General features: G+C 45.0%; 1 protein-coding gene across 1 annotated transcript in view; it reads right to left on the bottom strand.

Moving 5' to 3' along the window:
• The window catches only part of LOC110571031 (aryl hydrocarbon receptor-like), a 41519-nt gene extending 27714 nt beyond the window's left edge, over positions 1-13805 (bottom strand). Inside the window, exons 1-4 of the mRNA XM_044918905.1 lie at positions 13770-13805; positions 12153-12268; positions 11351-11465; positions 1637-1811 (exon numbers count right to left, since the gene is read on the bottom strand). Coding sequence (XP_044774840.1) covers positions 1637-1811; positions 11351-11465; positions 12153-12268; positions 13770-13805 — 442 coding nt within the window. The remainder of the gene's footprint in view (positions 1-1636; positions 1812-11350; positions 11466-12152; positions 12269-13769) is intronic.
• Positions 13806-15421: the final 1616 nt, after the last annotated feature.

Raw genomic sequence — 15421 nt, 5'->3', positions numbered from 1 at the left:
GGGTCTGAGGTCTCCACCACTGTCAGTGGCCTGCAGCACAGCTGAGTGGGTGAGGACAGGCCCCTGTGCTCATTGGCCCGCACCAGGGACCTCTGGAGGAGAAAAGGCCCTGGCCCAGCCCTGGGCAGGCCACCTGGAGACAGATGGCAGAGGCAAGCAGAGGAGCCATTCAGGGCCTTTGAGTGCTGAGAGGGCTGCAAAGAGCCCCTGCCTCCCTTCCCCCGAAGGATTCCAGCCTCCGTGGGATTCATGTAGCTTAAAATGAACCATTTTAAACTGAGCAGTTCAGTGGCATTGAGCACATTCACAATGTGGTGCAACCGCCACCTCTCTCTAGGTCCAAAATACTGTCACCACATCAAAAACTAATGATGTATTGTATGGTGACTAACATAACAGAATAAAAAAAAAAAAGAAACTCCACCACTAATTTCCTTACCAGCAAAATAAGTAGATCCACGCCAACTTTGCAGGGTTGTTGTGGGAGTTAATAGAGATTGTAGTTTCTTGACTCCGGGGATGTTCTACAATTTAATTTTTGCTGTAATTGAGCGCCTAACCTAGTGTCTCTTACCTTATAGGAGTTTAATAAATATAGATTGAGTGATGAATAAAACAACAACAACAACAACAAAACCCAAAATACTGTCAATACCCCCAAAAGAAAACCCTGTACCCATTCAGCAGTCCTCCCCAACCCTCTGATCCAGCTCCTGGCCACCACCTCAGACGTGCTTGACCACCGCATGGACAGGCCACAGCACTGTTGTACCTGATTACACAGTTGCGGCTTCTTTGCAGTTATCACTGCGTTTTGGGCAGTTTCATATTCCCAGGGTATTTTCAAGGTTGACTGGACCCATTTGATTTTTGAGTTTCTTTTTTGAGCTGCTATTACAATTTGTAACATGTTGTTCAGGCCCAGAGTCTTCCTCTGTCCGTCTTGCTGCACTGCAGCTTATCCGTTATGGGGGGTTACATCCTCCTCCTCCAAGGGAAACAGGAGGCCACAAGCTCACTTGTGTTCAGGTGCATCGCCCAAGTTACTGAGTGCAAGTTCCACTTGCAGGAATGGGTTAGAACCATCTTTCAGCAATGACACAGTGAATTATTAGCAGGAAGGACACGGAAGAGCAGACTGTGCCTATTACATGGTAAAGAAGTTTAGAAGAATAAGGGCTCCAGAAGATGATAAGAAATATCCCAGTTCATGTCTTAGTTTAGAAATGTCTTTGTTCTGAGCCAAAGCTCTACAAGGTGGAGGGATACTTGGTTTATCACAAGAAATGACAAAGCAATGGAAGGAAAGAAGTCAGGCCATCAGCTAGGGACTTCTGCACATGCTATTCTGTAAGCCTGATGTGCACATAGGCAGGCTGGCACCCGTGCCCATCTCCTTCCATGGAGAGCCTGAGAGATGGTGCAGAGCCCAGGGTTTGTACATCATGTTGGCCATGAACCGATGCACCTGTGTTCTGGTTCCCCTATTGCACCTGTGCTGAGCATAGTGCCTTCTTCCTCTGCCCAAGACCCAAATACTGTGATGCAGCTTTTGCCTGGACAGCAGGTAAACTCCAAGTGCATATGTGCACAGCCACCTCTCATAGCTTGTTTTGGAACCACAGCTGTCACTTACCTGTGAAGTAGCTCTTCACCTTTAGATAGCCCACAATCAGCCTGAGGATGGAGAGCTTGTCAAGGCGGGCCCGCACATCCTCGGGGAAGGGAAGCAAGTTGGTCAGTTTGCTCAGCTCTTGATTCAGGCGGTCCCGGTGCCGTTTAGAAGGGTTGGACTTGGCTCCCTCTGGAGGCTGTGGTTTAGGACTTGATGGAGAGAGAGAAGCAATTATTCTCTACCTTCTTCTTCACTTTCATTTTTATCTCCTGTGGGGCCTCAATGCCATGCCAGACACTATTTGGCCCCAATTCCTGGTGTTTGGAGGCAGAAACCCTTGTTGTACAGTTTCACGTTCTGCCCATCCATGAAGCTGCACTGGGGTTCTGCCCTCACTACCCTCCTGGCCAGTGAGCCCTGGGTAGGGACGAGGCCACTTCATACTGTGCACATGTTAGACCTGGTGGTCCTCAAAGCACCAAGGCCTGGGGGCTGGCTATCCCCTCCCCACTCTCTGGTAGCCTGACATATTTGCATCCATACATACTTTTTAAATTAGGAAATCTCCATGCCACAATTAACACCGAAAAGGCTGAAACTCCATTTAGGAAATTATAGTTCATTAAGAATTGAGCTTACACACACACAAACATACATTAACATACATCTATATATATGCTCTCTTTCTTTCTCTGCACACGCACACCCACACACACCCAGACCAAGGTACATCATAATTACATTGCTAAAAACCAGAGATGGAGAGAGTCAGAGAGAAAAGACCCATTTCATACAGGGGAATAAAGAGAATGAATGCCGACTTCTCATCAGAAAAAATGCAAGCCAAAGCTCGATGGCATGACATCTTTAATGTATCAAAAGAAGGAAGCTGTTAACCCAGAATTCCATATCCAGAGAAAAGATTCTTCAAAAATGAGGGCAAAGGAGGAGGAGCAAGATGGTGGAAGAGTAGGAGACCTAAATTTCCTCTGGTCCCAGGAATTCAGCTAGATGGTTATTCAGAACACCTACAAACTCAACAGGAGATCAAGGAAAAGAATAGCAGCAACTCTCTGAACAGAAAAGCGACCACTTTCTGGAAGGTAGGACTTGCAGAGAAGTGAATCCGAGGCGATATACAGGAAGATAGACCGCGGGGGGAGGGAGCCTCCGTCAGCCGCTACTGGCAAGTGATAGAGCAGCGGAGCACAAATTTGGAACTTTTAGAAGTCTGCTCCACTAAGGGATGTCGCTCCAGTGGTTAAGCAGGGGGTGGAACCCTCATTGGGACAGTGTGGTCTCAGGGCCCTCAGGGTCACAGAAAGACCGGGGGTGCCTGAGTGTGGCAGAGCTCCCAGGTATCAGAGTGGGGAAGCCGGCTGCAAAGACAGAGCCGAGGAGTGGGCTCTCAGCTCGAGGTTGCCATAACCTGTGATCTGTGGCACAGTCGGGCCACTGCTCTTCTAGCAGGGACCCAACAAGCAGCAGATCTCCTGGGAGAAGCGGCGCGGGAGCACACCTCAAGAATCTGCTGGGATTGGAGACTCCAAACGGGGTCATGTGCCAGAGATAGAAATGCTCAGTCACAGGCCGGGTGAGCACGAAGTGCGGCTGGAGACCGGGGAGACGAGAGTACTGACTGCTTTTCTCTGGGGGCTCACTGAGGAGTGGGGCCCAAGTTCTCGGCTCCTCTGGGACCAGAGATTGGGAGACCTCCATTTTCACTCTCATCCTCCAAAACTGTATGGAAAGCTTTCAGGGAACAAAAGCTACTGAGCAAATCCCAGTAGATTACTTAGCCTGGCCCCTGGCAAGGGCGGTGCAATTCCACCTCCAGCAAAGACATTTGAGAATCACAGCAACAGGCCCCTTCCCCAGAAGATCAGCAAGAACATCCAGCCAAGACCCAGCGTACTGATCAATGAGAACGGCAAAACCCCAGCGCTAGGGGAATACAGCACATAGAATTCATGGCTTTTTTAACATGATGCTTTAGTCTTTCAAAGTTAATTTTTTTAATTTTATTTTTTTTTTTCTATTTTTTTAGTTGAATTTTTCTTCTTTCCTTTTTCAACCAACATCTTATCAATTCCTTTTTAAAAATCTTTTTTATATTTCATTTTTACAGTCATATTCTATCTCTTCATTGTAGTTAACCTTATATTTTGTATATATATAAGTTTTTCTTTCTTTAATTTTTGGGATACAGTTTCTTCTAACAGACCAAAATATACCCTAAATCTAGTGTATGTTGTCCTAGTCTCCCACCTGATCACATTCTCTCTTTTTTCATTCTTTTTTCAACCAACTTCTTATCAATTCCTTTTTTATTTATTTATTTATTTAAGATTTTATTTATTTATTTGACACAGAGAGACACAGCGAGAGAGGGAACACAAGCAGGGGGAGTGGGAGAGGGAGAAGCAGGCTTCCTGTGGAGCAGGGATCCCTATTCAGGGCTTGATCCCAGGACCCTGGGATCATGACCTGAGCCGAAGGCAGACGCTTAATGACTGAGCCACCCAGGCGCCCCATCAATTCCTTTTTTAAAATCTTTTTAAAATTTTCATCTTTACAGTCATATTCCATCCCTTGATCATATTTACCCTTATTTTTGTTTATATATATTTTTTCTTTCTTTAAAAATTTGGGAGGCAATTTCTTCTAAGAGACCAAAATACACCCAAAATCTAGTGTGTGGCTCTGTTATTTTCACCAGCCTGATCATACTCTTTTTTTTTTTTCCCCTTTCTTTCCCCCCTGGTTTTGGGTCTCTTCTGATTTGTTTAGTGTATATTTTTCTGGGGCCATTGTTACCCTTTTAGCATTTTTTTTTAGCATTTTGTTCTCTCATTCTTCTATTCTCCTCTGGACACAATGGCAAGACAGAAAAAATCACCTCAAAAAAAAAAAAAAAAGAATAAGAGGCAGTACTGACTTCCAGGGATCTAATCAATACAGACATTAGTAAGATGTCAGAACTAGAGTTCAGAATTATGATTATAAAGATACTAGCTGGGCTTGAAAAAAGCATAGAAGATACTAGAGAATCCCTTTCTGGAGAAATAAAAGAACTAAAATCTAACCAAGTCGAAATAAAAAAGGCTATTAGTGAGGTGCAATAAAAAATGGAGGCTCTAACTGCTAGGATAAATGAGGCAGAAGAGAGAATTAGTGATATAGAAGAACAAATGATGGAGAATAAAGAGACTGAGAAAAAGAGAGATAAACAACTACTGTCTCACGAGGGCAGAATTTGAGAGATAAGTGATACCATAAAGTGAAACAACATTAGAATAATTGGGATCCCAGAAGAAGAAGAAAGAGCGAGAAGGGCAGAAGGCATATTGGAGCAAATTATAGCAGAGAACTTCCCTAATTTGGGGAAGGAAACAGGTATCAAAATTAAGGAGGCACAGAGAACCCCCCTCAAAATCAATAAAAATAGGTCAACACCCCAACATCTAATAGTAAAACTCACAAGTCTCAGAGACGAAGAGAAAATCCTGAAAGCAGCTCAGGACAAGAGGTCTGTAACCTACAATGGTAGAAACATTAGATTGGCAGCAGACCTATCCACAGAGACCTGGCAGGCCAGAAAGGACTGGCATGATAGATTCAGAGCACTAAATGGGAAAAATATGCAGCCAAGAATACTATATCCAGCTAGGCTGTCACTGAAAATAAAAGGAGAGATAAAAAGCTTCCAGGACAAACAAAAACTAAAAGAATTTGCAAACACTAAACCAGCTCTACAAGAAATATTGAAAGGGGTCCCCTAAGCAAAGAAAGAGCCTAAAAGTAACATAGACCAGAAAGGAACGGAGACAATATACAGTAACAGTCACCTTACAGGCAATACAATGGCACTAAATTCATATCTTTCAATAGTTACCCTGAATGTAAATGGGCTAAATGCCCCAATCAAAAGACACACGCTATCAGATTGGATAAAAAAACAAGACCCATTGATATGCTATCTACAAGAGACTCATTTTAGACCCAAAGACACCTCCAGGTTTAAAGTGAGAGGGTGGAAAACCATTTACCATGGTAATGGACACCAAAAAAAAGCTGGGGTGGCAATCCTTATATCAGACAAATTAGATTTTAAACAAAAGACTATAATAAGAGATGAGGAAGGACACTACATTATACTTCAAGGGTCTATCCAACAAGAAGATCTAACAATTGTAAATATCTATGCCCCTAACATGGGAGCAGCCAATTACATAAGCCAATTAATAACAAAATCAAAGAAACGCATTGACAAAAATACAATAATAGTAGGGGACTTTAACACCCCCCTCACTGAAATGGACAGATCATCTAAATGAAAGATCAACAGGGAAATAAAGGCTTTAAATGACACACTGGACCTAATGGACTTCAAGATATATTCAGAACATTCCATCCCAAAGAAACAGAATACACATTCTTCTCTAGTGCACACCGAACATTCTCCAGAATAGATCACATCCTAGGTCACAAATCAGGTCTCAACCAGGACCAAAAGATTGGGATCATTCCCTGCATATTTTTGGACCACAGTGCTTTGAAACTAGAACTCAATCACAAGAGGAAAGTCGGAAAGAACTCAAATACATGGAGGCTAAAGAGCATCCTACTAAAGAATGAATGGGTCAATCAGGAAATTAAAGAAGAATTGAAAAAATTCATGGAAACCAATGAAAATGAAAACACAACTGTTCAAATTCTTGGGGATGCAGCAAACTCTTTGGGGTGCAGCTGAGAGGGAAGTATATAGCGATACAAGCCTTCCTCAAGAAACAAGAAAGTTCTCAAATACAGAACATAACCCTACACCTAAAGGAGCTGCAGAAAGAACAGCAAATAAAGCCTAAACCCAGCAGGAGAAGAGAAATAATAAAGATCAGAGCAGAAATCAATGAAATAGAAACCAAAAGAACAGTAGAACATTGATCAATGAAACTAGGAGCTGGTTCTTTGAAAGAATAAAAAGATCAATAAACTGAATCACCAGGGGAATGTTGAAAAAGAAAAGCAAAGCTGGCAGCATCACAATTCTGGACTTCAAGCTCTATTACAAAGCTGTCATCATCAAGACAGTATGGTACTGGCACAAAAACAGACACATAGATCGATGGAACAGAATAGCGAGCCCAGAAATGGACCCTCAGCTCTATGGTCAATTCATCTTCGACAAAGCAGGAAAGAATGTCCAGTGGAAAAAACACAGTCTCTTCAACAAATGGTGTTGGGAAAATTGGACAGCCACATGCAGAAGAACGAAACTGGACCATTTTCTTACATCACACAGAAAAATAGACTCCAAATGGATGAAAGACCTCAATGTGAGACAGGAATCCATCAAAATCCTTGAGGAGAACACAGGCAGCAACCTCTTCGACCTCAGCTGCAGCAGCTTCTTCATAGAAACATCACTGAAGGCAAGGGAAGCAAGGGCAAAAATGAACTATGGGGATGTCATCAAGATAAAAAGCTTTTGCACAGCAAAGGAAACAGTCAACAAAATCAAAAGACAACTGACAGAATGGGAAAAGATATTTGCAAATGACACACCAGATCTCGGCATCAGGGAAATCCAAATCAAAACCTCAATGAGATACCACCTCACACCAGTCAGAATGGCTAAAATTAACAAGGCAGGAAATGACAGATGTTGGAGAGGCTGTGGAGAAAGGGGAACCCTCCTACACTGTTGGTGGGAATGCAATCTGGTGCAGCCACTCTGGAAAACAGTATGAAGGTTCCTCAAAAAATTAAAAATATAGCTACCCTACAACCCAGCAATTGCACTACTGGGTGTTTACCCAAAGATACAAATGTAGTGATCTGAAGGGGTACATGCACCCCAATGTTTATAGCAGCAATGTCCACAATATCCAAACTATGGAAAGAGCTTAGATGTCCATCAACAGATGAATGGATAAAGAACATGTGGTACATATACACAATGGAATATTATGCAGTCATCAAGAAAATGAAATCTTGCCATTTGCAACGATGTGGATGGAACTAGAGGGTATTATGCTAAGTGAAATAAGTCTATCAGAGAAAGACAATTATCATATGATCTCACTGATATGAGGAATCTGAGAAACAAGACAGAGGATCATAGGGGAGGGGAGGGAAAAATGAAACAAGACGAAACCAGAGAGGGAGACAAACCATCAGAGACTCTTAATCTCAGGAAACAAACTGAGGGTTGGTGGAGTGGAGGGGGGTGGGAGGGATGGGGTGGCTGGGTGAAGGACATTGGGGAGGGTAAGTACTATGGTCAGCGCTGTGAATTGTGTAATACTGATGAATCACAGACCTGTACCCCTGAAACAAATAATACATTATATGTTAATAAAAAAATTAACACACACACACACACAAAAACAAACAAAAATGAGGGCAAAGTAAAGACATTTTCAAACAAACAAAAACTCAAAGAATGTGGCTCCTGAAGATCTGAGCTACAAAAATATTAAAGAAGTTTCTTCGAGCTGAAGAAAAATGATACTAGATAGAAATGTGGATCTCCATGAATGAATGAACAATAGACACTAAAAATTTAATGATTTTAATTTATTTAAATGATAATTGTATAAATAAAAATAGCAGTGTTGCATCATGGGTTTGCAACATATATAGAGTAAAATTTGTGAAAACAACAGCACAAAGGATGGGAAGGGCAGTGGAATTATATTGTTGTGAGGTGCTTAAGTTTTCCATGAAGTAGTTTAATATTATTTGAAAGTAGACAGTAATAAGTTAAGATGTGCATTGTAAGTCTTATGGTAACCACTGAAAAAAATAAAACAAGTACAGCTAATAAGCCACAAAAGGAGATACATGAGATACTAAAAAAGAATTAAATCCAATGGAAGGAAGGAAAAGAGGAAAAATGACAACAGATGGAACAAATAGAAAACAGCAAGATGGAAGACTTAAACTCAACCATATTGATAATTACAAAAATGTAAACAAGCAGAGACTATCAGACTGGCCCAAAAAACAAAACCTGATATATGGTGTCTGGAAGAAACACAATTTAAAGGTAAAGACACAGATAGATTAAAGTAAAAGGGTTGAAAAAGATACACTATGTACACATTAGACATAAGGAAGCTGGAGGGGCTGAGTGGTTATATTATCAGACAGAGAAGACTCACCAAAGATAAAGAGAGACCTTTTCACAATATCAAAAATGTTAAAAAATATTAACTATCATATGCATTTAATAACAGAGTTTCAAAATATGTGAAGCAAGAACTGACATAATTGCAAGGAGAAATAGACAAATCCATAACTGGAGTTGGGGACTTCTGCACTGTTCTCTCAGTAACTAATAGGACAGATTGTTAGAAAATTTTTAAGTATGTATAAGACATGAACCCTATCCTCTAATTTGGGTTTTATAAATGATTGACATTTATAAAACACTATACCCAACAACTGCAGAATAACGATTCTTTTCATGCACATGTAGAAATTCACCAAGGGAGACCATATGCTGGGCCATAAAATAACTCAATACATTTAAATAGATTGAAATCATACAGAGTACACTCTCAGACCACAATGATGTTTAGGAATCAGTGACAAAAAAAAAAAGATATCTGAAAAATCCTCAAATATGTGAAAATTAACGCATTTTAAAATAATTCATGGACCAAAGAAGAAATCACAAGGGAAATAAAATATCTAAATGGTAATGAAGGACAAAATGCCAAAACTTGTGGGGTACAGAAAGGATTGCGTAGAGGGAAGATTATGTAAGTAAAGGAGAAAGTTTTACAGTAAATTATCTGAGTTTCCTCCTTAAGAAGATAGAAACACAAGAGTAAGCTAAGCCCAAAGCATGTAGAAGGAAGGAAATAATCAAGTGAAAGCAGAACAATGAAACAGAAAATGGAGGAAATAAATGAAACCCAAAACTGAAAATATCAATGAAATTGATAGTCATCTAGCTAGAGTAATCAATTCCCCTCAAAAAGAAAATGCAAATTACCAACAGTAAGGAAAGAAGGGAGATAGTTATAGATCCTACAGACATTAAAAGGAGAAAATCTTTATGACCCTGCAATATGCCAAGATTTCTTAGATGGGTCACCAAAAGCACTAACCATAACAAAAAAGACTGATAAACTGGACTTCAACAAAATTCAGAAACCGAAAAGGCAAGCCACAGAATGGGAAAGAATATCTGCAGTACATGTAGCTGAAAAAAGAATTGTATCCAGAATACATGAAGGACTTTTACTAACCAATTAGAATGGGTAAATAATTTGAATAGATACTTCACTAAAGAAAATATACTAATGGCCAAAAAGCATATGAGATCACAGGAACCATAATTCATCAGAAAATGCAAATTAAAATAAATCACTTGTACACATATATTAAAATGGTTAAAATTCAAAAGAGTGACAACACCAAGTGTTGGAGGGGATTTGGAGTAACTGGAACCCTCATTCACTGGAAAACTTTCAGTTTCTTAAAATGTTAAACACGACCTAGCAATTCCACTCCTAGGTACTTACTGGAACGAAATGAAAACATATGTCTGCAAAGGACTATTTATAGCACTTTATTCATAATGGCCCAAACTGGGGGGACCAGCCAGCCAAGTGGATGAAGAGGGGGCTCAATAACTCAGTCCCCCCTCCCCCCCGCCCAAGGCTTCTTGCAGCCTGCTCACAAGGTGACCCTGTACCACGAGGTCTGCCCTGGTCTTCTCCAGCAGGATCCCAGCCTCTTTCAACAAGCCACAGAGAGGGGCCAGGTTCAAGTGAGGCGGCAGGTAAGGTGGGTATCCTCCACACCACCCAGCCTCCTTGCCTCAGCCCTAAGAGGGGATGGTAACAGAAATCTCTACCTCCTAGGCTGCCTGAGGATCAGTGAAAACACATAGATGCCATGGTGTAGAACCTTGTGCCAGCTTTGTGTAGTTCGCTAACGGTGTTAGTCTGTGTGTCCCTGTCATTGTACTATGCAGAAATGTGGACAATTTCATTTTACATTTGTAAAGATTAGGGCGCTGGAGGATGTAACTAACTTCAAAGGACTTTGGGTGGATTCACTTGTTAAATCTTCATAAACTGCCTTGAAACAGAGCCTTGAGGAGGTCTGTAGAGCAGAGTGATGCTGCCAACATCTGGATTTGAATCAGCAGAACAAGATTGGCAAATTGGTATATGTTGATGTTCTCACTTAAAGTGTACAGTATATGTAATACTCTTAGAGACCGCCCCCCCCCCCCATTTTAAACATCGTTTTCAATTATCCAATGATGACTGGTTTCACTGCCCTGGAAAAATAACTTCTGATGAGCTTAGTTCTGGGATACCTATGTATCCCTACTGAGAAGTGTCATGGTATATATATATTATTGTGGTAAAATACACACACCATAAATTTTACCATTTTAACCATTTTTAAAGTGTACCATTCAGTGGCATTAAGTACACTCAGGATGTTGTATAAGCATCACCACTATCTGGTTCCAGAACTTTTTCATCTCCCCAAGGGAAACCCCTAACCCATTAGCAGTCACTCCCCCTCTCCCTCGCCCTTGCCACCACGGACCTACTTTCTGGGTTACCTATTCTGGGCATTTCATATAAATGGTATCGTGGGCTATTTGCCCTTTTGCGCATGGCTTCCATCATGGCATTTTATGTATTTTAAAATGACATGGAATTATAATTGATATTTTGAGAGGTTTTGGAAATTTCTCACAAAGCCGCCCCCATGCGCTGGGAACCCTGCGCCCCTGGGGGTTGTGCCGCCAGGCTCCGGGGTCTCCGCGTCCCTGAGGAAGCCCTCTGAAGACCGGTTGACGCCAGGCCTGGGTCTGCGGGGGGCGGGGGGGTGGGGGGAGGTGGGAGCGTCTCCGCCGCCCTTGCTGCCAGGTGTCCTGCAGCCCCCGGGCCCCGCCCCAGCCTCTCCCGGCCACGCGAAGACCCTTAGATATTTGGCCCAAGGACTCTGCCTAAGGAGTGTCCTCTCTACAGGACTTCTGATTTGTTGTCCTCAGGAACGTCGGCTGAGCCCGAGGGGCCACACAGATCTCTTGCGCCAGGTCTTAGGAACGTGGAAGGGACCCTGCCCGGGATCAGAGGGGCAAGGCCGGCCAGTGGGTCCTCAACCCCGCGGGGCCTCGGCATCCCGTCTGTAAGTGGGGGTGGGGGACCACGCAAGGTCTTTCCCTTCCAGTCCCCCGCTGTGACTCGGGACCCCTACCCCGGCCCGCGTGTGCTCCCCAGTCCCGGGACTGTGGACCCGGGAGACCCCCGCGCGCCCTTCTCAGACAGCAATCGCCATCAGCATCCCGCTCCCCCAGGCCTGAGCAAGGCCCCCAGAGAGATTTCCGGGGTGGGACGGGGGAATCTTGGCATTGCGTTCCATCCTCCCCAGGCCAGTACCCTCGGCGTTGGATCCCGCGGAGCTCGGGCCGCGGGAAGGGCTTGGGTGCCGCAGACACGGGACTCCCACCCCACACTCGCGGCCCCGCGCAGCCCGCGCCCCTGCACCCCAGTACCTCCTTCGCACCGGCTTTTTCCTCTTCTTCACCGCATACCTGCCCGCGGTGGACAGCATGGTGCCCGCCCGCGGCCGCACAAAGGGGCGCGGGCCCGGGGCGTAGCCGCCCAGCGCCTGGGAAGGGGCGCCCCCGCCCGGAGGGCTGCCTGCCGGTTCGGCTCGCCACACCCGGACAGGTCCGTCCCGACCGGTTTCCAGAACCCGAGCGCTAGGGGCGGGGGTGGGGGCGAGGAGTGTCCGCCTCACACTCAGTACGAGCCCCGCGGCGCACGATTAGCCAATTTTCCTCTGGGGGTCCTGTGTGCAGACAAACGCAGGTTTCCTCATCTGCAGGTGTGTGCGACACACGCAGGTGGCGAGTCAGCGCGACACAGCCCAAGTGGAAAGCGCTCGCTTCCGCGAACGAGCCCCCGGAGGAGTCGGGAGAAGTCCTCGTCCCCACGCGCCGCGCTTCCCCTCCGCGGGTCCTTTGCACAATAAAGCCGGACCCCAAACGGACTCCCTCGACACGCGGCGTCAGCGCCCGGGAACGCGCTCTCTGGGAAGGGAGGTCTCCAAGGAGAGACACGTTGCAGGGGCGCAAACTCGGGTACCGAAGAGCCCCTTGCAACCTGCGGTCCATGCAAACAGAGGGACCCGCCCGCCGGGCCGCCCAGACCCCATGCCGCGACCAGAGGAGCCTGCCCGGATGGTCTATTCCAGATCATCCGTGGCCACTGGCTGACATTAGACCCCTGAAGCCAAGGCCTCTGTGGGTGAGCATGTCTGTGCCCAGGAGCCTTTATACTTCATTCTATTGGCTGCGCGCGCGCGCGCGCGCGTGTGTGTGATGCTTCCGATGTTTTTGTGGGCCAGGTATTATGCAAGTAATGGAAATCCCTCCGGCCTTCCTGCGCTCAGGGGTGACAGGTGAGATGTGGTTCTCCCGGGAAGCTCCTAGGGCGGAGCTTCCTTGATGTTTAGGTCATCACAGGGCCCCTGTTTTAGGACCTTCAACTACTCACTTTGGCATAGGGATGAGAACAAGAAGTGCTTTTATTTTCTTTAACTGACCATAAAATGGAAAATAATCAAGGACACTTAAAAAAAAAACAGTAATAAAATTCATTAGTGACTCTAGATTCTTCAGAAAGCATAATAGGCATCTAAGTATGTTCATATCAGCATCAGACTCCTGCTTTGCTTTTTATCAAGTTGATTAGAGTAGCGGAGGCAGAAACACTGAGTCCCAGTCTTGAGAGCACCTTCCAGCCAGGCTGTTGCAGACTTCAAAACAGCACTCAAGTTTCCCAAAGCCGCCTCAGCAAACTCTGAACTGCAGTGGGAGGTGTTTAGCCATCCGGCCGGCGGAGGAGATGAGATTGGCAGGAAAGGGCTCTCGTGCCCCGCCCCCCAGGACCAGCAGTGCGGGTGCAGCCCCTCCACAGCCATAGCTGGAGACCCCCAAACAAGTCAGAAAGTCACGGTGATGCCACAGAGACTGGCTCTTCTTCCCCGGTTTCTCTCTCGCGCTCTCTCTGCTTCTCCTTCTTCCCTTTCTTCCAGGTGAGAGAAAGGCCAATTCCTGCAAAATCTGGGAATGTGTTTCATGGCCTCCGCCTGCCGATCCCTCTACCTGCCGATCCCTCAGCAGGTCCGGGAATTGGTACATGGCAGCCTCTTTCTCTCTAATGTGAGGGGTGCTGAAAAGGGGTCTCTAAGTCCTTTACAATCTTTCCTCAAAAAAGACTTGTAAAACTTCTGCTTCTGATTCAGTGGCATCTTTATTCCTAGAACCGCTTGAGTTCACATGGTGTCGCCTAACTTCCCCGTCTGTGGTGTCCTCCAGTGTTTTTTCTCTGCCTATTTTTAAAAAACAGATGAGGTAGATAATGTGAATATCAAACTGGGCCCCTTTCTTTGGACTTTATAACAAGGAAAACTTAGTAATAATTAATTAGATACGGGGTGTAGATAGGCTTCCTAAAAGAACCAGGATGTGTGTTTTATTTTATGATTGGACATGCTATGTTCATTATTCAGCAACGGTGCTGGGTCTTGGGGCCTAGCACTCTTGGTGGAGGAGCCAACGTTTTTAGGGTTTGTTAGCTCTTTACTGAGGCCATCAGTGAGGCGGTACAAGACTGATATATTTGGTTTCAGTCCTGCTGATTTGAGGGCAGAAGGCTGTCAGCTGGAAAAGTATCCTGAGATTTAAGAAATGCACTCTGCCTGTGGCCAGGGACCAGGGCCACTTAAAATTCAGCAATTGTTGACCTTCTTGAATTGCAAAAGCTGAATTATTTGCCCTATGGCAGAGTTAGGGAGGGGACCATCAAACTGTGGTATTCGGGAAGCTGGGATGTGATAGCCTGGAGGATCAGGGGGATCCTGGACCCTAAGCCCCTCTTGCTATGCCTGCTGCTGTTGAAGGTTCTGACCTGCCTCTCTGCACCTCTGCATCTGCCATAAATCTGGGTGTGGTTGTGACCTGGGGCCTGAGCAGAGTTCTGGGAATGGTTGGATACCTCAGTTCTTTGTTCCCACCGCTTGGAGGCAGAGAGGAGGGCTGGGCCAGAAGCCACTGACTAAAGTCATAGAGACAGGGGCGATTGTCATGGCAGGACTCAGGAAATAAATCAGTTGGCATCAAAACAGTGTTTGAGATGGTATCAGCAGAGGGTGACCTGCCTCAGGAGCCTCTTACTGTTCAGTCCCCTCCAGGATGGTTACCTCCACCCTCAGAATGTTGTCCCCAGGCTATAACCCTTCCCAACACCCCTCTCAGGCAAGGCCACAGAGAACAGAAGGGAGCAGAAACCAAAGCTTCCATGCAGGTGGAACCCAGCCAGCCAAGTTGTCCATTGATCAGGACCTCACTTCCCCCCTACCCAGAGGGGCATGATGTGTTATTCAGACCACTGATGACTGGATTTATGTTACCTTTTCTGAAAGAGTTTTTATTCTGATTGTTTTATTTTCCCCCTTGATTAGGTTAGGTATCTGGGTAACTGTTAAATCCGTGGCACCTAGAGGTTGCAAGATCATGAAACTCAACATTTTCATCTTCCATGATGCGTGGACAGCACCTCCAGGTCTTCGGCTTGTTGCAGTATGATCTACTTGGATCCAGTCCTGAGCCATCTCCCAAGGGAAGAGGAGGAGTACTTTTATGATTGAAAGAAGGATTGTTGCATTATGATAAGTGCAGTCATCTTTGGAATTATCAGTTAGGGAAAGGGTGTGTGTGTGCATATACATGCATGCACGCATGCATGCATACTCAGG

This window comes from Neomonachus schauinslandi, chromosome 1, assembly GCF_002201575.2.
Source record: "Neomonachus schauinslandi chromosome 1, ASM220157v2, whole genome shotgun sequence".
Lineage (NCBI taxonomy): Eukaryota > Metazoa > Chordata > Mammalia > Carnivora > Phocidae > Neomonachus > Neomonachus schauinslandi.
This window is presented reverse-complemented; position numbering and strand designations above follow the sequence as displayed.